A 26072-nucleotide genomic window follows, 5' to 3' on the forward strand; every position below is an offset into this window, starting at 1 on the left:
AAACCTCAATCTAAAGTTAGGAAGGATATGCACTACCGTAAGATGAATAAATACAAAGCTATATACATATACAAGGTCAAGTTAGCAACATTTCACAGAAAATTATTGTCAGAAAACAACAAATGAGTTATTATTCAGCTGCATTTTTTGGATAATTTTCCTTAACAAAATTCTAAAAATAACTAAACTGAACTACTTTTTAAAAATCCAGGTATGGTGGATAATAAGAGTCACATTTTATTTCAAGGGCTTAACAATTTTTCTATTACCAAATGGAAAATTTTAACCATCTCAAATTGAAAAAAATTGCAGACGACATATACAATTGTAAATAAATATAAAGAAATAGGTTTGGCTGGGTAGAAATCATTGTGATAAAAGGAGATATTGCTCATCAATGACAAGATTTTATGAGTTTTGTGCAGACGACTATAGAAATCATAGTTTTACATAGAAATACACAGCTAGGTATCATAGTTTTTTCTTTCTTCCTTTCTGAACAACTACTGTCCTTGTTACGTTTTGAATAATGTGTTCCTTTTGGCAAACCGAATCTTTTTATACATTTGTTTATCGATTCCTTCTACCCATTTTGAAAGTGTGACACTCGCTGTGATCCATAGAAAAAAACGTGCATTACAAATCGGTCGAAATCACGTGAAGTAGTAAGAAAACCTGGTATGTGTTTACACATACCTGAGTCATCATTATTTTGACAGTTGGTCGCGACTAGTAAAGCAACTGTTAACATTCATCAGGAAGAGATCGCGCTTAATAAAAGAAATGATCACACAGAGATATGATCACTTACCCTATTTCAAATATTTTCCAGCTGAAAATTTTCCCCCACACGTCTTTTTTTGTGTATTTGTATTGTTTTTCTGGAGCCGAAGTGAATCTCACATAATATCCATCCGACTTCCGTTGTTTTCACTTTCGTTATTAAAAACTTCGTTTAAAAGAATTTTCAATTCAGCACGGTATACTATTTTATTGATAATATATAATAATAATTCGCTTCAACAACCAAAACGGAGTTTCGTATCGATCTTTCTGTCAGTCTGTAAGCGTTCTATTTTGTGCGCAATAATACAAGTACATGTGATTCGACAACAATTGTAAACATTTGCGAAATGCTTCTTTCAAAGTTATTTTTTTGGAGTGTTTATGAGGTTTGATCATGCAGTTTGCACACATCAACGGAAAGATTACAATCCAATGCATTTGTTATCGTCAACCGTTTGGAATGTCAATTAGGCGATGAGTGAGTTTTTAGCATGTTTCTTTCAATTTTATTAATCTAAAAATGGCTGCCCCCATCGTCATGAAATGACATGTGTTCGAGTTTTGATATTTCTAGATATGTAAAAACATTTTTACTATTTAAGCGTAACTTGCCCTCATCAATGTCGATATTTTTAACTAGTTATATAATTTTCCGCCGAAATACGTTGAATAAACATCATTCAGATTTTTTAAAATAATGTCTATTTTTGTGTTAAAATCGCTTTGTATTTTGATTGATTTTGTCGATGGTATGAGATTTTGCTGCACAAAATTGGTAGCAGTTTGAAGGAAAACCACCCTTTTAAGCAAATATGTAAACATTTTCAATGTGGCACTCTTCGTTTAGTCAAATTTGAGCTCAATGCTAGGGGTCCCACATTTTTCAAACTGAAGCCTCTGCATGAACCTTAATATTAGCGTTAATGTAAAATATACAAATGTATGCTCTTCAAACGAAATTCTTATGTTCATGCCCATATAACTTTTATCAAATCACATTTTACCTGTTGTTAGCTTTGAACAAGCTTATTGGCATCGGTGAAAAATAATTTACATTGAAATTGAGAAAAGTCCTCCAGAACTGGTAAACAGACATGATATTTTGGATAATTGTCAAAATTAGGACAGCAGATATACATGTAATGAGAGAACGAGAAATGTATACAATGTTAACCAGAAAGGCACAATCACAGGCAATCGGCACCTGTGTCGGAAGCAATAATTAAGAATCATTAAGTAAGTAAATCGATAGAAACAGAGAACTTACACTTGCGCACCCATTGAGCCATTCTTATCAGTCATCGTCGTGATTTCCGCAAAAGTTTTAACAGCCGTTAGACATTTATGATCGATTTTTTTATTTAGCGAATGGCAACCATTTTTTGATCGACTAGTTGGCAGCCAAAAAATAAAGCACTTACCGCGTGTCAATGTTAAACTTTCAACAGGTCGTCACATAAACTTGCAGAAGATGTGAAAAAGGCACCATCATGGCGGCAGCCATTTTTTTCCAAACAAACCAGTTTCGCAGCAAATGAAAAATATAACAAGAGTTCTGATTGGCTAATGCCATAATCTAAAAATAAATGCTGGTCGAGCAGAATTTTTCTGCTCGAGCAGAAAAAATGTTGGTCGAGCAGCAAATTTGCTGCTCGAGCAGCATTTTGCTGGTCGAGCAGCATTTAAATGCTGCTCCAGCAGCATTTTTTTCTGCTCGAGCAGAAGTTAAAGTTTCCACCCCTTTGGTATCCCATATCAAAGTATAACTATACAGTGTAGTGAAGCTACAGAATACCGTTAGTGCCATCGTGGTTACACATTAAAATCAAGAGGGCGACAATGCGATAGCGCGATAGTACGATGGAGACAATGCGAAAGTTCGATGGCGACAACGCGATTGTACGATGGCGGCAATGACAAAATTGAAAAAAGTTGTTTCAAATATGCAAATTTTCGTTTTAGTTATGATATTTGTGAGGAAATACTAATACTGAACATTAACATGGTCATATATAGCCATTATATGCATATTTTGAGGATTTAAAAACATGAGAATTATAAAGCGTTGCAACGCGAAACGATTGAATTATTTAGAGAGTTCTGTTGATGTCGATTAATTTTGTGAAACTACGAAGATTGCTTATATAAAGTATAAAATACATCTCATATACATACATGGCAGGATGGACGAGCGGGCTAATTGGTTTTTATTCTGGCTCCGGAGGTCTTTGGTTCGAGCCCTGCTCCGGTTTATTTTTTATTTTTTTTTTAATTTTATTCTTGATTTTTTACTGGAGCTTTTTAGATCCTGTGTTTACATTTATCAATATAAAGCATTAAATAACAAACTTCATAACATGCCAAAATCTGTGAATAGGCCCCTTTAAAGGGGCCTTTTAACGTTTTGGTAACTTGACAAAATATATGTTTCAGATTCGCAAATTGTCGTTGTAGTTTGTATTTGTGAGGAAATAGCAATACTGAACATTTATCCATGATATGCATCTTTTGACGATTTAAAAACCTGTATATAAAGCGTTGCAACGAGAAACGATTGAATAATTTGGGGAGTTCTGTTGTTGTCGTTATATTTTGTGATTTTGTGATACTACGAGGATTGCTTATCTAGGTATAAAATTCATCACTAATTGTATGAGCATGGATTGCCGAGTAGTCTAAGCGTTAGACTTTTAAAACAGGGGTCAGTGGTTCGAGTCCAGTTGAAGGTTACTTTTTTTCTTTACTTTTATTCTTATTTTTTTTAACTGGACTTTAAGTAAGCGATTATAGTTCAGCAACTCTAGACGTTGTTCTAGTGCATTTGATTACTTGTTACTACGCGAAGAAAACTTTAATCTTGTAAGACATTTAAATGTTGAATCTTACTCAGAATGGTATGATCCGTCCGTTATTAATTTATATCATCTGTAATATGGTAATATCTGGATGGATCAGCATCAAGACGAATTTCAACAAAAATTTATATCACATGTTTAGCTCACCTGAGCACAATGTGCTCATGTTGAGCTTTTGTGATCGCCTTTTGTCCGTCGTCCGTTGTGCGTCGTCCGTCGTGCGGCGTCAACATTTGCCTTGCTAACACTCAAGGGGCCTTATATGGCTATAGTAAAACTTTGTAAACACTATAGGGGCCACATTTATTGTCCAATCTTTATGAAACTTGGTAAGACAATTCATCCAAATAATATCTTGGACGAGTTCGAGAATGGTGCAAGTTGGTTGAAAAAAAGGCCGCCATGGGGCGGAGCATATTTCCTTATACGGCTATAGTAAAACCTTGTTAACACTCTAGAGGCCACATTTATTGTCCAATCTTCATGAAATATGGTCAGAAGATTTGTCTTAATGATATCTTGGATGAGTTCGAAAATGGTTACGTTTGCTTGAAAAACATGGCCGCCAAGGGGCGGGGCATTTTTCCTTATATGGCTATATAAGGCTATAGTTAAACCTTGTTAACACTCGAGTGGCCACATTTATGGCCCGATCTTCATGAAACTCGGTCAGAAGATTTATCCCAATAATATCTTGGACAAGTTCGAAAATGATGCCAGTTAGATGAAAAAAACATGGCCGCCAGGGGGCGGGGTATTTTTCCTTATACGACTTTAGTAAAACCATGTTAACACTCTAGAGGCAAAATTTATTGTCTAATCTTCATGAAATTTGGTCAGAATATTGGTCTCAATGATATCTTGGATGATTTCGAAAATGGTTACGTTTGCTTGAAAAACATGGCTACCAAGGGGCGGTGCTTTTTTCCTTATATGGCTATATAGGGCTATAGTAAAACCTTATTAACACTCTAGGGGTTACATTTATTGTCCAATCTTCATGAAACTTTGTAAGAAGATTCATCCCAATAATATCTTGGACGAGATCGAAAATGATGCCAGTTTGTTGAAAAACATGGCCGCCATGGAGCGGGGCATTTTCCCTTATATGGCTATAGGAAAAACATTGTTAACACTCTAGAGGCCATATTTTTTTACCAATATTCATGTAATTTGGTCAGAATATTGGTCTCAAATTGAGACTCTCAATGATATCTTGGATGAGTTCGAAAATGGAAACGGCCGTGGGTTATTTGACAACAAATTATTTCTTAATTAATTGGTTTGTTGTCAGTAGCCAACCTACGCACAGACATTTGTATATGATAAAACAGCACACGAAACAACAATGAAATACCAAATGATTGATTAAACCAGTTGAGAAAACTCGTTCCGTTTTAAAAAAAATACCTAAGGGAATTAAACTTATACATGTATTATACCACCTTCATGAATGGCAAAATCAATGGTATATATATTAACGTAATTTGTCATGATTTCGGATATACATTTTCGGATAATTTCCCCATTTATATCCGGACCGATTGATGTTGCGGGAAAATATGATCCCTGGTCTCAATGATATCTTGGATTAGTTCGAAAATGGAAACGTTTGCTGGAAAAACATGGCTGCCAAGGGGCGGGGCATTTTTTCTTATATGGCCATATATGGCTGTTGTAAAACCTTGTTAACACTCTAGAGGCCACATTTATTGTCCAATCTTCATGTCACTTGGTCAGAAGATTTATCCCAATAATATTTTGGACAAGTTTGAAAATGATGTCAGTTGGTTGAAAATCATGGTCACCAGGGGACGGGGCATTTTTCCTTATACGGCTATAGTAAAATCATGTTAACACTCTAGAGGCCACATTTATTTTCCAATCATTTTGAAACTTTGTCCGAAGATTTGTCCTAATAATATATTGAACAAGTTCGAAAATGGTTCCGGTTGCTTGAAGATCATGGCCACCAGGGGGAGGGGCATTTTTTCTTATATGGCTATATATGGCTTTTCTAAACCCTTGTTAACATACTAGAGGCCACATTTATTGTCCGATCTTCACGAAATTTGGTCAGAAGATTTTTCTTAATGATATCTTGGATGAGTTTGAAAATGGTTGCGGTTGGTTGAAAAACAAGGCAACCAAGAAGGCGGGGCATTTTTCCTTATATAGCTATAGTAATACCTTGTTAACACTCTATAGGCCACATTTATTGTTCGATCATCATGAAGATTGGTCATAAGATTTGTTCCAATGACAAATCTTGGAAATGGTTCCGGTTGCTTGAAAAATTTGGCCACCAGGGGGCGGGGCATTTTTCCTAATATGGCTATATGTGGCTTTTGTAAAACCTTGTTAACACTCTTAGAGGCCACATTTATTGTTCGATCTTCATGCAATTTTGTCAGCAGATTCCTCCTTATTATATCTTTGACAAGTTGGAAAATGGTTTGGGTTGGTTGAAAAACATGGCCACCAGGGGGCGGGTCATTTTCCCTTATATTGCTATTGTAAAACCTTGTTAACTCTGTAGTTAATTATTCTCGAAGTTAAATGTATTGAATTATTTCGCAGAAAATTACTTAAGGGAGAAAAAACTGTTCATAGCTTGAATCGTTTGAATTCCAATCATGAATGCAAACTTAATCACTCCTACTGACCTAATCACTCCAACTGACCCTTATCAGCTGCCTAAGTACAAATTTATACACATCTCTGAGTGAACCTTGTTGTTATATTTTTAGATCAGCAGCTTAATACCTTGTTGTGCTATTTCTTTGATGTCTGCCACCATAGATAATAGAAGATATAATTTTTGAGGCACACAGTTTATTGATGAGGTCTGAATTTGTGTGCTTGATAATCAAAGATTTGTGTTTTCCAGTGGATTTATAGATTATTTAATTGGAAATTTAATTGCATGGTGGGTCTGAAAATAGTTCATGTTAGTTTAAAAACAAGGCTCTCGGGGGTGGTAATTTTTTTATGTCTACAGTTGTTTATAATGAAACATTGTGAATACTTTAGTCACATTTTTAGTTCAATCTGAATGACACTTGCTGAGTACAAATGTTGTCATCATATCGTGATTTAGTTTACTCAATTAGTTTTAATAATATCATCTTCAAACATGGTGGCAATCTTTATGAGCATACTATTTTTTGCACATGGTGAACTTTTGTGATCACCTATATTCAATTGTCTGTCTTCCGTTGTGCGTCATGAATTCTTGCCTTGTTAACACTGTAGAGACCACATTTATTGTTGGATCTTCATGAAACTTTGTCAGAAGATTTTTCCGAATGATATCATGGACGAGTTCAAAAATGGTTCCGGTCTGTTGAAAAACATGGCCGCCAGAGGGCCATTTCTTGTTCATTCTTCATGAAACTTAGTTAGAACATTTGTTCTTTTGATATTTTCGGCTGCAAAGAACAGGTCATTTCTTTTTATCTCAGGTGAGCGACTTTGGGCTTTTCAGGCCCTCTCGTCATGTATTGAAAGTATAAGCGATTATCTCGATTGTAAAAACGTTTCCAGTATTGATTATTTTCGAAAGTACTGAACGAAGCTGGTGAGATATTTTTTAAGACCGTTTAATCTTGATCATCTAGCCCTAATAACCTAATAACACACCCTTTAAGAGAGTATAGTCGTTTGATAACGACTGCCGTCTAGCAAAATCTGCCTATACATGCCTTTTTTTATTCGTTTATTTGTTTAACGAATATTTCATAGAAAGTTTATAGATAAATATATATATTATCATCATATATGTTACAGATATTTAATGCTGTAACGAAATCAGGACATTTCCCTACAGAATCTATGCATAACGTCCCTACAGAATTGTCAGAGGTTTTAATTGGGCCTGTTTTTGAAAAGAATAATTAGGATGATGTTCGTAATTTAAGGGGGTATAACTCTGGTAAGCTGCATGTCCAAACGTTTTACGACCTTTCTCATTAGTCGTTTAAATAAGTGGATTTAAAATTAAACATTTTAAGTGACGCACGATTCGGCTTTCGAAAGAGCCGTCCGACTATTGATGTTATATTTGTACACATAAAGGATCAATATGTCCATTATTGTCACAACATGTTACATTTTAGTTTACTGACGTATTCGAGGAAATTCAAATGTTTAAAGAGTTTGGATGCCAAATTTTCATGGACACTTCTTTTACCGATCATCTCAATGACAACGGCACTTCTATTCCAGATTACTCGACACTTTTTACCAGATATAACACACTCTATTTAGTAGTGCTGCAGCGAATCCAAAATTTCAATCGGATCCAAAGGCCCGGATATCGAATATTGGTTCAAATCATAATTTTAAAGTAAAAATACGCAACATAAATTATAATTTATATTGCTATAACCAAAATGATGTTTTGAAACACCGGAACTTATATATTTCTTATGAAAAAAAGTAATTAACTTTTATTATTTTTATTATAAACTTTACAGGTACTAATATTTATACTACTCAAGCAGCATCAGTAGATGCAGCTGCAACCGCAACAGCAGTAGTGGAAGCAGAAATAACGGCATTAAAAACAAAAACAAATACTCAGTAGATGAAAAAATGGACTTATGTTGTTCGAACAATTTTTTATATCCGGGTCCAGATTCCGCAAATTTCTCAAAAACGATCTAAATCGCACTTACACGAAAAAGTGTAAGCATTTTTACAACAAGCATTAATATTAATAATAATGTCTCATATTAAACACATCTATGTCAGTCAGATATAATATGAATAACGCTGCATTTTACAAGCAATAAACGCATCACACGCAATCTGCAATAAGTATCAATAAAATACTTCGTAACGACCACTTATAAGCCAGAATAACTGAATTATTATGCTGATAAAACACGAAATGCTTCCACACCGAGGATTTTAATTGTTTAGGTGCATCGTGAATTTTCTCTGCGCCATTTTGCACCATCGAAAACGAAAGTAGACTGTGTAGTACCATGTTTTTGTCGAGAAAGTAGCGATAATCGTTACAAACTACGTACCAGTCAGCCTTTTAAACAAAGAAACAATTTATCGAACAGTATTAGGGCGAAAGAAACAATTACCACAAAGGAAAGGTTAAACTCAAATAAGATCCGGATTCGAAACCGATTTTACCAACCACGGTTTGATCCGCGAATCATCGTTTGGATCCGCGAATCTCGGATATTTCGGATATCCGTTGCAGCCCTACTATTTAGTGAATCAGAAATGCAGAATTCGTTGTGGAATACTGTTATGGTAAGCAGGCAAAACATAATAATGTATGTACTGACGTACATGTTATGTAACCATGTATTCGTTTCTTTCCACAAATGACGCATACAAGATGTAATAACATATATTAAGTTAAAGCAACAGTATGCGACACTTTAATTACAACAATTGATATTTTTGTTAATGACTTTTTATTTTGATGTTTGACTTAGTCAGCTCAATATGACTTTACTGAGATAAGGTTTAAATGTTATTTAGCATGATTGTTTGTATTGTTTCTGCTTTTTGATTGCTCAGGCGAGCTTTTGTGACCGGTATTTGTTCGTCGTCTTTCCGTCCGTCCGTCCGTTCACATTTGTTCGTAAACACTCTAGAGGCAACATTTATTGTCCGATCTTCATGAAAATTGGTCAGAAGCTTTGCCCCAATGAAATCTCAATCGAGTTCGAAACTGGATCGTGCCGGGTCAAAATCTAGGTCACTAGATAAAAAAAAAACAAACTTGTAAACACTGTAGAAGTCACAATTTATGCCCAATCTTCATGTTACTTTGTCAAAATGTTTGTCTTTATGATATGTTGGTTGAGTTCAGAAGTGGTTCCGGTCCGTTGAAAAACATGGCCGCCGGTGGGCGTGGCAGTTTTCCTTATTTGGCTATAGAGAAATCTTGTAAACACACTGAAAGTCACAATTTTGGCCAATCATCATGAAAATTGTTTAAAACATTGGTTTTATTGATATCTCGGACGAGTTCGAAAATGGTCCAGATCGGTGAAAAAACATGGCGCCAGTGGGCGGGGCATTTTTCTCTCTTTGTATATAGTGAAAACATGTGGACACTGTAGAAGTCACATTTTTGGCCCAATTTTCATGAAATTTGGTCAGAACATTTGTTTCCTTGATATGAGAGTTGAGTTCGAAAATGGTTCCGGTCAGTTGAATAACATGGCTGCCGAGGGGGCAGTTTTCTTATATTTATATAGTACAAAAAAGCTTGTGAACACTCTAGAAGTCACATTTTTTGCCCAATCGTCATGAAACTTGGTAAAAAGATTGGTTTTATATATATCTGAGATGAGTTTGCAAATGGTCCAGATCGGTAAAAAAAAACATGGCTGCCAGGGGGGTGGGTGGGGCAGTTTTCCTTATGTGACTAGAGAGAAACCTTGTGATCGAACACTATTGAAGTCATATTTTTTGCCCTATCATTGTGAAATTAAGTCAATACATTGGTTTTATTGATTTCTCGGACAAGTTGGAAAATGGCTCAGATCGGTGAAACACACTTTTTAGCTCACCTGATTGCTCAGGTTGGTTTTAGGATTGGTCTTTGCCTGCCGTCCGCACGTCCACATTTGGTTTGTCATTTCTCAAGCATTCTTTATTAAAGTTGCTGAAAGATCTAAGTCAAGTTTGATGATGAGCAAAATCACATAATTAATGCCATAATTATTGCCCTTAGATTGTCCTAATTTTCATCATATTATACAAAATCCTTGTAAACACTCTAGAGGTCACAATTTTGTTTCAGATTTTATGAATCTTGGTAATAATATTTATTTTTGTAAGCAAAGTTTGATGTTTGGTAAGGAGGGGGGGGTCAACTCAAAATATAGGTCACCAGGTCAAATCTTACAAAAACAAAAACACTCCATACGCCAGAGTTTTGGTTCAATAATGATGCAACTTGACCAGAATGTTTGTATGGACAATATCTAGGTCAAGTTTGACGTTTTGTAAAGATTGAATGAACCGACTCCTCTCAGGTGAGCGAACTAGGGACATCTTTTACCCTATTGTTTCATTTTGTTATTTTCGAAACAAGATGTGACAATCATGAAGACACATGTATACCGCATTCTTAACTCTCAATCGTTTTTCGCATCAGTGTTTACCTGTATATATTTCTTAGTCTTCTGTATTAATTAATGCGCAGTTGTTATGCAAGTAGCGACAGTTTTGTATTTGCATCTTATTCATTAATTATAGTGTTACTTTACATTGGATTTTATGAAGAACGAAGGTGTATTTGCCGCTTTAAGATCCCTTTGATCCAGTTATCTAGAGGCCTGCTATAAGTGAACCACATGATCCGCTGTATTATTTCCGGTTGTCACTTGAATTATGTTGCTTCAGAAATAAGCATTTGAATCTTATGTAAAAAATTGCACTTATAATATTGATTGTATAAATTAATAGTAATGAGATTTTTGAAAACAAACAACGCACTTGGTTACATTTCACATGTGGTGTAATTACGTACGTTATGCATAGATTCCTAATGTGTCGCGCTTGACCATGCAAATTGATTCGTACTTCAAAATGTTTTGTAAGAGCAATACTATATATATATATATATATAAATGCATTTCATGTAGAAGATAAAACTCGGTTATCCGAGTGCCCAATTTGTTGAAAGTCTCTGTTATCCGAAGTGTCCTATATCGGGAACCAAAGTGTCCGCAACTTCATGAATACCACCTATTAAAAATGCTCTTCTTCGTTTATATTTCATTGAATACTATCAAAATTACAGTATTTGAAGCACGGTGATTACTTTACATGTTTGAAAAACAAACAATTTCTTGCAATATTTCTAAATAGTTTTACTTTGTTGAAATGTTCACTGTTCATCCAGTTTATGCTGTTTTCCGACCGAATTTTCTATTTTTGGGTCACAAATCTACCATTTTAACGTGATTTTTTTCTTTCCAATCGAAATGGATACCCCATTTATCAACTCGACCACGTGCCTTGTCTCAAAAACTAATCTTTAGGACACAAATTTAACAAAAATTGAGGAACTTAACTCTCGCGCGTGGCTTTTGTTGTTCTCTGTTATCGAAGTGCCATCTGTTATCGAAGCATGCGCATTACCAGCGTGTTTTGGATACTTACGGATTATCATACGTATGGTGCAATCCCTCTTATGTCTGTGCCGCTACCTTTCATATTGTTTTAAAGTCTACGGTAATAGATGTTTTTAAACAACTATGGTTCAATACAATTAATGATAGCAACTTATTATTGACATACAAAATATTTAAATGCAAGTTCGAGTTTAAACATTATCTTGATTATTTCATATAGTTGTACACAAATTGAAAAATTCGATTTTGTTTTTCAAAATTAGTGTTATTGTTTCTATAATAAGCCATTGAAACAGATAGAAATAACAATATAGAAAGATCTCAGCGTTATGCACAAAAGGCAATATGATGGATATTGTAGATGGGTACAATTGTATTATGATATGCACATCCTTAACTTCTCTACGAACACATTTTAATGAAGTGTAATATTATAAAAGACCAAGTTAATTTAATTTGTTGAATTAATTGGCACTTCGACCTAAAAAGTTAGAAACAGTAGAAAGTTAGTTTATATGTCAAGCCATAATGATGTTCCAATTTAAAATCTTGAATATACTGGTTCAAATATTTACTAATTAATTTCTGTTAATCTTATAAAATTGTTATGTCAATCTTCTTGTATAACGTTATAACGACTTTACTAAGTCTATAGTTTTTATCCTCCAAATAATTAGCTCAGAATTAAAAATATATTTTATTCATCATCTATATGTTTTTATAACAAAATTCTAATACTATAATTGCATATATTTTAATGTTGTACAACAAGATTTTTTTGCACAATTTAATTCTTTAAAAAAATCATTGAATGCGCATGTTCAAATTTAACTAATCCGGGATAAAGTTCTTTTAATATTAGCTGATTAATTCCTCTTCATCAAAAAGGCTGCTTCATATTAACTCGTCTTATATAACGTTTTAACAACTGTACTATGTTTATGTTTTTCATCCTCCACTAATTATATTCAAGTTAATAATTAAATTCATTTAATTCATAATCTAGCAAAACTCAACTATTACAGATGCACATTTACTTATTTGTAAAAAAAGTTATTATTTTGGTACTATTTGAAAATTGTATTTACAATTTTAAATGTTTAGTAATATTAAATTTACAATTTCATTTCTGTACATATCAATTAATGTATGTTTGTATGATAATCCTTATACGATCAATATGATAATTTGCTATACGTATATGTACTCACGTTGGCATAAAGATACTATTGTTAGAACTTTTGTAAATAACATAAAAAAATGTACAAAGCACGTCGATAAAGCATTCTGTCTTTCTGTTGATAAAAGCCTGAAAGCCGTCGAAGCGAAGCATCAAAGGGGTGAAATTTTACAGGTCATTTTACGAAAAAAAGATAACGCACTTCTAGTATCCCGACTTAACACGTTTTACGATATCCATTGCACATTCTCATTTAACAAGGTTAGCCTAAAATAATGAAATGTGTATCAAGTTATTTTTTATCCCAATCAAGATCAATTAATTTGATTTAAATCAACGCCTATAAATAATAGAACATATGTTTATATACGGTCACTATTTTATCAGGTCTATGTTAAAAGTGTTGATCGCTGATGAAGTGCAAGATATTCTATTATGTACTGTATTCATATTATGCTAATACTTACTGCTATATATATATATATATATATATATATATATCAATTTCTTTGGTAGACAATTTTAAGAAGTCTGTAAAGAAACCAAATATCGTATGTGGAAAAGGTTTACGTACGACTTTGCATCACTTGACATGCTCAGGCAAGGAAATACTCCTTAAGCGCGTGATTGTGTCAGAGTTTGTGACTATATGTCACATGAATAAAAACAACCAATTTAACAAGTCGAATATCACATCATTTCCGTAACTAAAGCAAGTCTATGCATGTAAAATATAGTTCAAATATTACAGTAATAATATTCCATGTTATGATTTAATCATCATTAGCAATGGTGAGTATGTTATCTTTCATGACAATCAAAAGTTTAAGTTTCACCCTGAATACAAAATGAAACAAAGCCCTTTAAAAAGCGAAGTGCATTTCAATGATTTGTTAATTATCTTTTAATTTGAATGAATTCTATAGTAAATTACATGATAATATTAATCCATTTTAACAGGAAACTAGAAAACTACTCATGACGAAAATGTGACTGTTTACGAATGAGCATTGAAAGCGTTTTAAAAGTAATTAAACAATCTTCATACGTAATAAGGGAGTTTTCATGAGGCAGTATCCGTTAAATACGTTAGATGGTAAGCAGTGTAAACAATGTATTAAAATGTATACTTATCAAACAGTGTATTAGTAAAATTAAATTGTTTATTATACATATCGTATAAAGTGTCTGATGATCTTTTTCGGACAATTTTTTATGTTTTCAACATGTTACATATCTAACAAAAGTAAAATATTTTGGCGTGAAATTACAGGACGAAATGACTGCTATATACATAAATACATATACCAAGAAACCAAATATATTACAAGAGAAGTCACGGAAGTATCATAAATTGTGTTTAATGACCTGACATTCGTTATGTGGTTTGTGACACCAGGTTGTTAGTCAGTAATTTTCGAGACAGTATCTGATCATAAGGAGATTGTGCTAAACAAATAGACATTTATACACAGAACTTTATTGCTCAAATGATTAATGCGAACAATTACATGAATTAAATAAAGACAATTACATTATTCGAGAAAAATTATTTAATGCCTTATTAGGTGGGGTTTTCAAGACACTCGATATATTTGTTAATTTCATCCTTATTTGTATAAGTACAATAACTTGATTCTGAAAACAGTATTCAGGTTTAAACATTTAAAAACCTATATAAGCACAAACTGGTCAATAGAAGGTTTGTTGTTGTTTTCGTTATGCGCCAGTTATTACCTTTCATTTGAAGCACTGTCAATACAATTTAAAATATGTGCCACACATGGTGGCACATATTAAGACAGCAAAACCATGACAAATACCAAAGAAGCTTAAGCTATTTTAATAAAAAACTGATCATCTTGATACATAAGTATCTTTCATTATAATAATATAAAATAGAAGTTTTGTTTTCAGGCATCTATTTTCCTAAATAAATTTGTATTCCTTTTCATAAGTTTTTATTACGGTTAATTTGGTCATAATTGAAGTGATAACACAAAATCAGGTGATCAATTGTCAGCGTTTCATTTAAATCAAGTTGAATAATAAAAAGCGCAACACAAATAAAAAATGGTTTCTATTATTCGCATCATAGCTTTGACCAGTTCCAGCATCACACTCTTGGCAAATTTTATGTAGTTTCCTTATTCAGTGCAACAGAACTGACGATTGTGCCGTCTCCATTGCATTTTTAGGCGCTGAACAATTTAAAGCCCGCGAATCAGTATATTTTCGATTTCTTAATAACTAATGACATGTTTAATAATAATTATGGGAGCATAATTATTTATTTCAAAAATGAAATATCCAACTGCAACAAAAAATGGAAAGGTAAAAAAGTATTTAATTTGAAGACTATTTGGAATAGCCATACCACGCTGATTGGTCTGTTTCCAATATGGTTTTTAGTGATAAAAATAACAAAATGCTTAAAGTCTTGCAATTTAAACTTTTAATTTCAAGTTCATAAAAATTTTATGACCAAAAGACAAAAAAAAACATAAGATGTCACGAAAATATATTTTGCTGTTATGTATTTTGGAATTTTCAGATAATTAGTTTTACGGCCTACTTCACGGGACCTTATCGGTAGAAAAATTCTTGTTAATTTACGGCATATTAAAGGATGTTGATCAGACTCATACCAAAACATAGCACTCAAATCAATTGATGATGTGCTAAACATTTTATAAAGATGAAGACTGGTGACAAAACAAGAACTGTTGGATTGTTGTTGTTGTTTTCGCTCACCTGAGCACAACGTGCTGAAAAACATGGCCGCCAGGGGTGCGGGGCATTTTTCCTTATAAGGCTATAGTAAAACCTTGTTAACACTCTAGAGGGCACATTTATTTTCCGATCTTCATGAAACTTGCTCAGAAAATTTGTCCCACTGATATCTTGGATGAGTTTAAAAATGGCAACCTTTGCTTAAAAAAATGGCTGCCAAGGGCGGGGCATTTTTCCTTATATGGCTATATATGGCTATAGTAAAATCTTGTTAACACTATATAGGTCACATTTATTGTCCAATCTTCATGAAACTTGGTCAGAAGATTCATCCAAATCATATCTTGGACGAGTTCGAAAATGATGCCGGTTGGTTGAAAAACATGGCCACCAGGGGGCGGGGAATTTTTCCTAATTTGGCTATAGTAAAACCTTGTTAACACTCTAGAGGCCACATTTATCGTCCAATCTTGATGAAATATGGTCAGAAGATTTGTCTTAATGATATTTTAGATGAGTTCGATAATGGTTACGTTTGCTTGAAAAACATGGCCGCCAAGGGGCGGGGCATTTTTCCTTACATGGCTATATAAGGCTATAGTAAAATCTTGTTAACACTCTAGAGGCCACATTTATAGTCCGATCTTCATGACACTCGGTCAAAAGATTAATCCCAATAATATCTTGGAGTTCAAAATGATGCCGATTGGTTGAAAAACATGGCCACCACGGGGGCGGGGCTATTTTCCTTATATGGCTATAGTAAAACCTTGTTAACACTCAAGGGGTCACATTTATTTTCCGATCATCATGAAACTTGGCCAGAAGATTTGTCCCAATGATATCTTGTATTAGTTTGAAAATGGTTTTGGTTCCTTTAAAAATATGGCCACCAGGGGCGGGGCATTTTTCCTAATATGGCTTTATATTGCTATAGTAAAACCTTGTTAACACTCTAGAGGCCACATTTATTGTCCAATCTTCATGAAATTTGGTCAGAAGATTGGTCTCAATGAGATCTTGCATGAATTCCAAAATAATTGTTTGTTTTAAAAAAGGGGCGGGGCATTTTGCCTTATATGGCTATAGTAACATCTTGTTAACACTCTAGAGGCCATATTTACTGTCCGATCTTCATGAAACTTGGTCAGAAGATTCATCCCGATAATATCTTGGAGGAGTTCAAAAATGATGCTGGTTGGTTGAAAAACATGGCTGCCAGGGGGCGGGTCATTTTTCCTTATATGACTTTAGTAAAACCGTGTTAACACTCTAGAGGCCACGTTTATTTTCCGATCTTCATGAAACTTGATCAGAAGATTTGTCCCAATGATATATTTTATCTCAGGTGAGCGACTTTGGGCCTTTCAGGCCTTCTCGTATGAAAACTGTGTTTATTTTTTCTTTTCAGATGAAAACAAATGGGTCAAAATCAGCGTTTCTAGAACATGAATTCACCGAAAAGACGTACGAGGTTCGTAAGGACACACCTAACACATTGAGCTTCCAAGTGAGAAAGATGAGCACGGCAAACAAGGTGCACTTGAACCTGGAGGATTTGCCAACAGAGCTTCACGGGCCGTTTGTTCAACACATAATTGCTGATTTTGTTAAATTGCATAAAGCAGGTGTACAGAAATTTCAGTTAAACAACGTCACTGAAGATGCTTTTCGGAACGTACTGAACATGCCAATACGAAAGTTGGGATACACGTCTAAATTTACTAGATGCAACAAGGACCGTGGTCTTGCATACTTTGAAAGGTTGGCGGTTATGGATCAATGTCCTAACTGTGATAAGGGTGGAGATAAAAATTTACTAAAGTGATTTGATTTCAAATGCGATGATAATTGTTTGTGTTAGTGTGTTTATCAGTTGTTGATTAGTTGATCAGTTGTTATATGATATTGTGACAAATACACGTAATCCAATATAAAAAAGGACTTATAGACTTTGAGAAATTTGCGGACAGTTTGATTGTCCAAAATGCGTCAAGCAAAGTTATTTATAGTAACGCAATACATTAAGCGATTTTTAAACATTAACATTATTTTGTGATTAAATTATTATTAGAAGTTTTATTTTTCGCTTGCATGATGTTGTTGTATTTTTTTCATTTTTGGAAGAGCAAAATGCAGTCTTGCGTTTTATTACTGGAATGTCATGTACCATAATCATTGTTGATTAAAAACCGATAAAAGATCAGTAACAGTGTGTATGGCTTATTGTAAGTCGTCCATCGATAATTCTACATTATGCGATTGTATGCTGTTTGCTACACGAATAATGCGAAAGGAAAACTTAAATACTGGTATAGGTATATAATAACAAGATTATTTACCAACAGTGTGTACAGCAGTGACTGCAACATACTTTTATTTGTCGCATTGTATCACCGTATTATAACCAAAGCTGTAAAATAATCTGACGATGTTAAAATAATGAAACCTCTAACAAAATGTAAACTGCTTTTCACCACACAATGATGCAATACATTTTTAATCGGCACAAATTCTGTGGAAATAAACGGTTTTAATTTCACTGGAAACAAAGTCAATGCTCATGTTTTATTTATGTTATGTAAAACATTCACTGCGAATGAAATATACAATCCGACCTTGGAATGAAAAAATACTTTATCGCATCTCCTCATACTTAACATCAACGTCATCAGCTCTCTTGTGACAGAAACGTAACAAATAGTAATTACTTGATTTTTTTAAGAAATATTTCAAATATTTAAATTACTTAGAATTTTATCCGGTAGAAACGACGTTTGCCAAATGTCTGGCTGGCGAATATGTACAGTAGATTTATTACTTAGTTTTGTTATTTATTATTTTATAAACATTCTATAATTTTGTAAAATAAATACATAAAGCGACGCTTACAAACACAAAAAATGGGTGAGCAAGTCCATTAATTTCCCCATGTCAAATTTTCCTTTATCTTATACAATATATATATAACATGTTATAAATTTCAAAGTTTTGCTGAGTAATACCTGAACGATGGAGGTACCATGTAAACATATTGTTTATTTCAATGTAATATGATTATGAACTATTCTTCATTTTCCCATATTAAAACATACGTTTGCACTCTTGAACTATTCTGGAGGCTTTGTATTTTAAATATTTAAGTCACTATAACGCTCAAAATCAACGAAAATTTCGTTTAGTATTTCGTAAAATAAAGTTAACACCTTAACAATCAGTGTTCCTTATAGCAATAGCCAAAATTTCAACGCTAGATGTGGTATGATTACTTAGATTTTTGTAGATACAAAATGCTCGTTTTTATTTATTTGTGGTCACAATTAATTCCGGGTGTGTAGAAATACCGAAATCCCCGTAATTACCGAATTCCCCCGAAATCCCCAGAAATCCCCAATAATATTTATTATTTATCAAAATACTGCGGATATCAAGAAATCAGGTACAGAAATCCCCGCTGTAAATATTGTTGTTAAGTTTTTGTCTGTACCTCTTCTTTCTAATATCAAACAGCCACCCAGATGATTTTTTGACACTTGACGAGCTTTACAGCGGGGATTTCTGTACCTGGTCGTGCTTGTGAAAACATGCACTATGGATTCATACTCGGAATCCCAATAATTATGTATATATTTAAGTTTTTCACTACCAAACATGGATAAAAACAATTTTTCATCAGTGAATTGATTGTATTTTGCAATATTCTATCTTAATATCCGCAGCATTTTGATAAATTATAAATATTATTGGGGATTTCGGGGGTATTCGGGGGATTTCGGTAATTACGGGGTTTCGGTATTTCTACACACCCGGAATTAATTGTGGCCACAAATAAATAAAAACGAGCATTTTGTATCTACAAAAATCTAAGTAATCATACCACATCTAGCTTTGAAATTTTGGCTATTGCTATAAACTGATTGTTAAGGTGTTAACTTTATTTTACGAAATACTTAACGAAATTTTCGTTGATTTTTAGCGTTATAGTGACTTTAATGCGTAGTTGAGCATTATGAATTGCTAAATTTCAACTATTTTGGGACCGATTGCTTCGTTTACAAATAATGAACTGCATATAATTCATACGTGTAAGCATTTTCTGATAATTAAATACAGACACGATATTTTTTACAAATGTATACAAACTATAACAATCTTCATTGCAGCATGGTTATGGCAAATTCATTTGTTTAAACGTGGATACCCTTGCAAGCAATGCTGTCCCTTAAAATGTATGCTTTGATACATAACTATTTGCTATGTTTCGATCAAGGATACACAGAGAAATTGTATCTTCTTGTATGATCAATCCGCAATTAGATGTGTGTATGTCTTATTTTCTGAGAGGAGTAGACACACATGTGTGCCTCTTTTTTGTGTGTACCACTTGCTACATGTAAGTTGCTTTAAATAATGCATATATAAATCATTTATGTATAACTATACAACAAGTAAGCCTTTCTTTATAAATATTTAGGTTAATAAGGTGAAGTTTGTTATTCAATGGTTGTGCGAAAATGGGAAAAAATGTTGGAGTTTCCAACTTAAAATGTCAGAGAATCATAAAGTATTCGGCTATTTTTTGCTTTAACTTTTATTTTAGATGCAGAATATCGTGGTAACAGTAAGTATGCGAAAAAAGAACAGAAATAAACAATAAATTCATATGATATTAGAGAGTAACAGTTTTGACATTGGGCAGTTAGTTTAGTTTAAACTTATTTATTTCAGCTCGATTGCATCGAAAGCCAAAGTCTTATTGAAACGCCATCGAGTCCGTTTCCTGGGCCTAGAACCAGTACTTGGCGTCTTTGGGGAAAATCTTAAGAACGCTCACACAGTGGGGATCGAACCTGTGACCTTCCGGTCGCTACGCAGACATCCATTACGTACACCACGGCGACTTCAAACATTGGACAGTGAGATATGTAATTGGCGAAGAATATATAAAAATAATAAATACATTATGTAATTTCTCTTCTTTACATTCCCGTGTATATTTTTTCCAGAGAGGTCCTGTATGCATATCATTCATAGGCCTTCCAGTCCTGTATGCATATCATTCATAGGCCTTCCAGTCCTGTATGCATATCATTCATAGGCCTTCCAGTCCTGTATGCATATCATTCATAGGCCTTCCAGTCCTGTATGCATATCATTCATAGGCCTTCCAGTCCTGTATGCATATCATTCATAGGCCTTCCAGTCCTGTATGCATATCATTCATAGGCCTTCCAGTCCTGTATGCATATCATTCATAGGCCTTCCAGTCCTGTATGCATATCATTCATAGGCCTTCCAGTCCTGTATGCATATCATTCATAGGCCTTCCAGTCCTGTATGCATATCATTCATAGACCTTCCAGTCCTGTATGCATATCATTCATAGGCCTTCCAGTCCTGTATGCATATCATTCATAGGCCTTCCAGTCCTGTATGCATATCATTCATAGGCCCTGCAGGTATAAGATTAATTGACAATGATTGGGTAGAATACGTCAACAGATGTTTTACTACCGTAAGCACAGTTTCCCGTTCGATCCACGAAGATAAAGCTACATTTTTCATACATATCCTGAAATATCAAGAACATAACCTGAAAAACATTGATGTATTTTGGTGACATTGTTATAAAGCATTTACATTAAAGGGTCCTTTTCACATATTTTGGCATGTTTTGAAGTTTGTCATTAAATGTTTTTTATCGATAAATATAAACATTGGATATAAAAAGCCCCAGTTATAAATCAGGAATAAACTTGAAAAAGAAAGAAAAAGGTAACCCTCAGCGGGACTCGAACCACTGACCCCTGGAGTCCTGGAGTAAAAAGCCTACGACTTATACCACTCGGCCATCCTTCCATATAGTATACTAGGTGTATTTTATACTTTATATAAGCAATCCTCGTAGTTTCCCAAAACATAACGACAACAACAGAACTCTCCAAATTATTAATTCGTTTCGCGTTGCAACGCTTAATAATTTTCGTGTTTTTAAATTGTCAAAAGATGCACATAATGGCTATTTTAGAGCATGTTAAATGTTCAGTATGACTGTTTACTCACAAATATCATAACTAAAACGAAAATTCGCGAATCTGAAACAGTTTTTTTCAATTTTGTCAATTTACCCAAACGTGAAAAGGCCCCTTTAATGTTTTACTTTAATAATCGCTCTGCTCAGTTGAAATTGTCTTTGCGACTGTGTTTTTATATCTATTAAATAACGGGCAAGAATATTGGCTTAGAGTTTGATATATGCATCCGAACAATCAACATTTCATTACGATGATTATGAATTTAATTAAAAATACAGTCACTTACACATGCACACAACTCAACAATATTATATATCTCAAATTTAACAGACTCCATCGACCTCAAATATTTTATATCGCATCACTTTCAAATCGACCAGTGCTCTGTGAACACTTGTAACCTTTCAAAAATATTATTCTAACTAGAGATTTATTCTTTATTATAGTCTCAATTACATACAATACAACAATACAAACATTCACTTATATATATACAATAGACAATTGTATGTAACCTTTCTAAATAAGAAATATCAGAGACTTTTGCATTCTAATCATATAAAACCATATATATACATGTATAAAATCACCAGCGTTCCAACTCTGTACAAAACAGTTCTATATTACATGATAAACCTAAGAGGCTGTTGCTAATCCTAAACATCGTAAAAATAATTAATAAAAAAAAAAAAAAAATGAGTTCAAATACGAGCACTGCTGCGCAATAAAGAAATTGTTTAGAAAATCGAGTACATGTATCACCCCGATCAGATCGTAGATGACCTGATTAGTAACAACTTCTTAGAAGCCTCTAAAATACATTATTTTTACTTAAAAACAGCGAAAAGACATTATTTACAAGCATATAAAAGACGACGTTTTAAAATATCATAACAGGTTTTGGCACAACTTCTTATCATTAATGGGGTTGTGAAGAGAAAAACTAACTGATCGTTTTTAGACATAGATAGAAAGTTAGGATTTACACTTACAGCTTTGTCAAATAACATATGTCTTAAGTCATGATACAAGTAACAATCAAGAATAACATGGCTCTCATCCTCAACATTATCGCAAAAGGGGCACTTCCGGTCTAGTACGTCCAGCCGCTCGTATCGCCCGGTTTCTATTCGCAGAGGTGCTACACCACAACGGAATTTACTAAATGCAGCCCGATGATACGGAGACATTATAAGCTGACAATAAGATTCCGTATTAAAACCGTCCTTAAATAGGCGATATGTACGCAACTTATTTCTGCCTCGACCGGAAGGACCCGTGACACTATTTAGAGATTGATACCAGTCTATCTTAAATTTATCAAATAAAACATTCTTTATTCCATTCAATAAGGCATGTTTCGGTAAAGCTGACTCGATATTTATGTATTGTTGTAATCCATTTGTATTAAACATATCAGTGACAATATAATACCAATTTCTACAAGACCTTCCAGCTGAAGACTTAGCCCAGAGTGCAACACGCTTATTCATTCTAAAATCATGCATTGTTGATAGACGTGCCCAATACAAAGAAATGGACTTCCATTGCCTAATTTCCGGAGGCACCCACCCCATATCACCCGAGACTGCAATGTTGGGAGTATATCTTCCGACGCCCAAAAAGAACCTCATCGCTCGATATTGAACAGCATTGATACACGAATAAGAATGGTAGCCCCAAATGGCAGCTCCATAACTAATAATAGGCCAAACGCAACTATCGTATAGGTGTGTAAAAACATTAAATGGAAGTCCACCAACTGATTTGCATTTTGCAATCAACAGACCAAGTGCACGGCTTGCACTCTGAGCTACAACCTTTGCCATAATATTATAATCCAAATGTTCATGAAGAACTAAACCTAGATACAGATATCGATCAACAGTCATAAGTATATCATTGCCACATGTAAACTGTATTATAGTTTTACAAACAGATTTAGGTCGAAAATGCACAATTTTACTTTTGTTACAATTTAGGTACATATCATTAATATTACACCAGTCATTCAATGCATTTAACAAGAGCTGTAAATCATGTTCATTCTCTGCTATCAACACAATATCATCCGCGTACAATAGAATGCAAAGTTTTTCATTCCCATACTCTACACCCATATCTAAAGCTTTCAAATATAAAGCAAGATCATTGATATACATGTTAAATAACAGAGGAGATAATATACATCCCTGCATTAAACCAGATTTAACAGGAAACCATTCAGTATTTAACATATTAACTCTAACAGATGAAGATATGGATGTATATAAGGACTGTACAGCAGTTAATATTTTTCCTTTTACACCAATATTAAACATTTTCTTCCAGAGCATATCATGATTTATATAATCATAAGCCTTTTTAAAATCAATAAAACTACAAAAAGTAGATTGCCTTTTCTTCTTTCTAGTATCAATTATACTTGTTAATGTAGAAACATGGTCAATAGTACTTCTTTTTCTTCGAAACCCATTTTGCTCATCAATAATAATATTGTTATCTTCGGCCCACTTTCTTAATCTTTCATTTAAAATAGAACAATACAGTTTATAAGCAGAACAGGACAAGGATATACCTCTATATGATAAAGGGTCTCTAGGGTCTAAAGAAGATGACTTTTTAATAGGGTTAATTATGCATTTTCCCCATACAGACGGCACAGTGCTATTATTAAAGCAAATATTAAACAGAGAGTGTAAAAACATAACCGATGTATCATTTTGCAACGCTTCTGTAGGAATTTCATCTATACCATTTGCTTAACCCTTCTTAGCACAATCAATAGCCTTCTTAACTTCTAAAACAGATATATCATTATTATAACTAAGATTGGACTCATCTACATTAACAAAACTATGATCTGTATTACAATCAGACTTAGGGTTATTGAACAAAGAGCTAAACTCTAATTTCCATTTGGACATGACTACATCTACATCAGAAGACAAAGAGCCGTCATCTAGTATAACCTCGTTAGGAATCTTCTTTGTATTAGACTGTCCAATACCGATCCTGCCAATTGACTTCCAAAACCTGGATTGATCCACATTGCACTCGTTAAGTAAATCATTCTGGATATTATACCAATGACGCCTCTTAGACTTCTGTACCTCTGTATCAAATATTTTGCGAAGTTTAACAAATTCTGCTTTAAAATAAACTTTATCACTTTTACTGTTACAGCGTAGCCAGCGCTTTTCAGCTTGTGACAAGTTATCCCACATAGTTGTTAACTGGTCATTCCACCAAGGTTTACCTGGCTTGTATTTTCTTGAACAAGAATCAGACTTAATCTGTATAGATTTATACGGTATTTTAGAGTACATAGACATTTTTAAAATATCACACCAACTGTCATATGCTTTATCAATATCATATTGGGTTCTAAAACCTTGTTCTAAATTATCTATAGTTCTATTAACATCATATAAATATCAGTATTGCTCAAAAATGAGCCGTCAAAAAAAGTTCTATCAAACTTGACATAAGAACTTGAGACATTATTGTCAACATGTTCATATATAGGTATAGAGCTATAACATTGCATTTTCCAGGACAAAAGTGAGTGATCAGGTATACATGTTGGTGCAAGTTCAGCAATATTACCACATTTATTTATAACAGTTGATGCCAAAGTAACCGAAAAATCTACAAAATTTTCAATGGCATCATGTGGTATAATACAATAATCAACAACTGATACACCTTTTGTTGAAACAGATGTGAAATCATTGTTTACCATATTTCGTCCGTTTAAGACACACATATTTGTATTTATTAAAAAATCTATTAAAAGCTCACCATAAGCATTTGTATTAAAATCTTTGACATCTCTAGCAGGAAGACAATCGATACCAGCTATATGATCATCTAAATCGCCTATTCGACTATTAAAGTCTCCGCATATGAAAATTTTTCCAACTGATTGTAATAAATACACATTAGACAATAATGTATCATAAAAATTGTTAACATCATAATATCTGGACGAATTTTGCGGAGGAAGGTAACATACACAGGGAAATATTAACGATTTATCTTGCTTGTTACACATCCTTAACCAGAAAATCCCTTCAACAGTATTATCTTCAATGGAAATATCAAACATGTTTAAAACAGAGTTTCTTATGAAAAAACCAATTCCACCCGATCCAGATTTAGCTCTTATATGTATATTATTACGGTTAAACCCAAACCATGTGTAACCGTCTAATTGTAAAATATCATTATTTAAAAGATGTGATTCCGCTATACCTAAAATGTCAAAATCATTGTCTAAAACACATTGAGATCTTAAATTAAAATTGTCAGAGTTTCTATCATAATTCCACCCCTTCACATTCCAAAACCCGATATGAAG

The 26072-nt window shown here is 33.6% G+C and overlaps 2 protein-coding genes across 2 annotated transcripts in view; one reads left to right on the plus strand and one right to left on the minus strand.

Annotated features, from left to right (window-relative positions):
• LOC127842692 (uncharacterized) overlaps positions 1 to 2313 on the minus strand; it is a 61038-nt gene extending 58725 nt beyond the window's left edge. The window contains exon 1 of the transcript XR_008031829.1: positions 2208 to 2313. The gene's annotated coding sequence lies outside the window, so the exon portion shown is untranslated. The remainder of the gene's footprint in view (positions 1 to 2207) is intronic.
• LOC127842688 (uncharacterized) overlaps positions 1 to 17889 on the plus strand; it is an 18707-nt gene extending 818 nt beyond the window's left edge. The window contains exon 2 of the mRNA XM_052372329.1: positions 17086 to 17889. Coding sequence (XP_052228289.1) covers positions 17086 to 17502 — 417 coding nt within the window. The 3' untranslated portion in view covers positions 17503 to 17889. The remainder of the gene's footprint in view (positions 1 to 17085) is intronic.
• Positions 17890 to 26072: the final 8183 nt, after the last annotated feature.

The sequence above is a fragment of the Dreissena polymorpha genome, chromosome 1 (genome assembly GCF_020536995.1).
Source record: "Dreissena polymorpha isolate Duluth1 chromosome 1, UMN_Dpol_1.0, whole genome shotgun sequence".
Taxonomy (NCBI): domain Eukaryota; kingdom Metazoa; phylum Mollusca; class Bivalvia; order Myida; family Dreissenidae; genus Dreissena; species Dreissena polymorpha.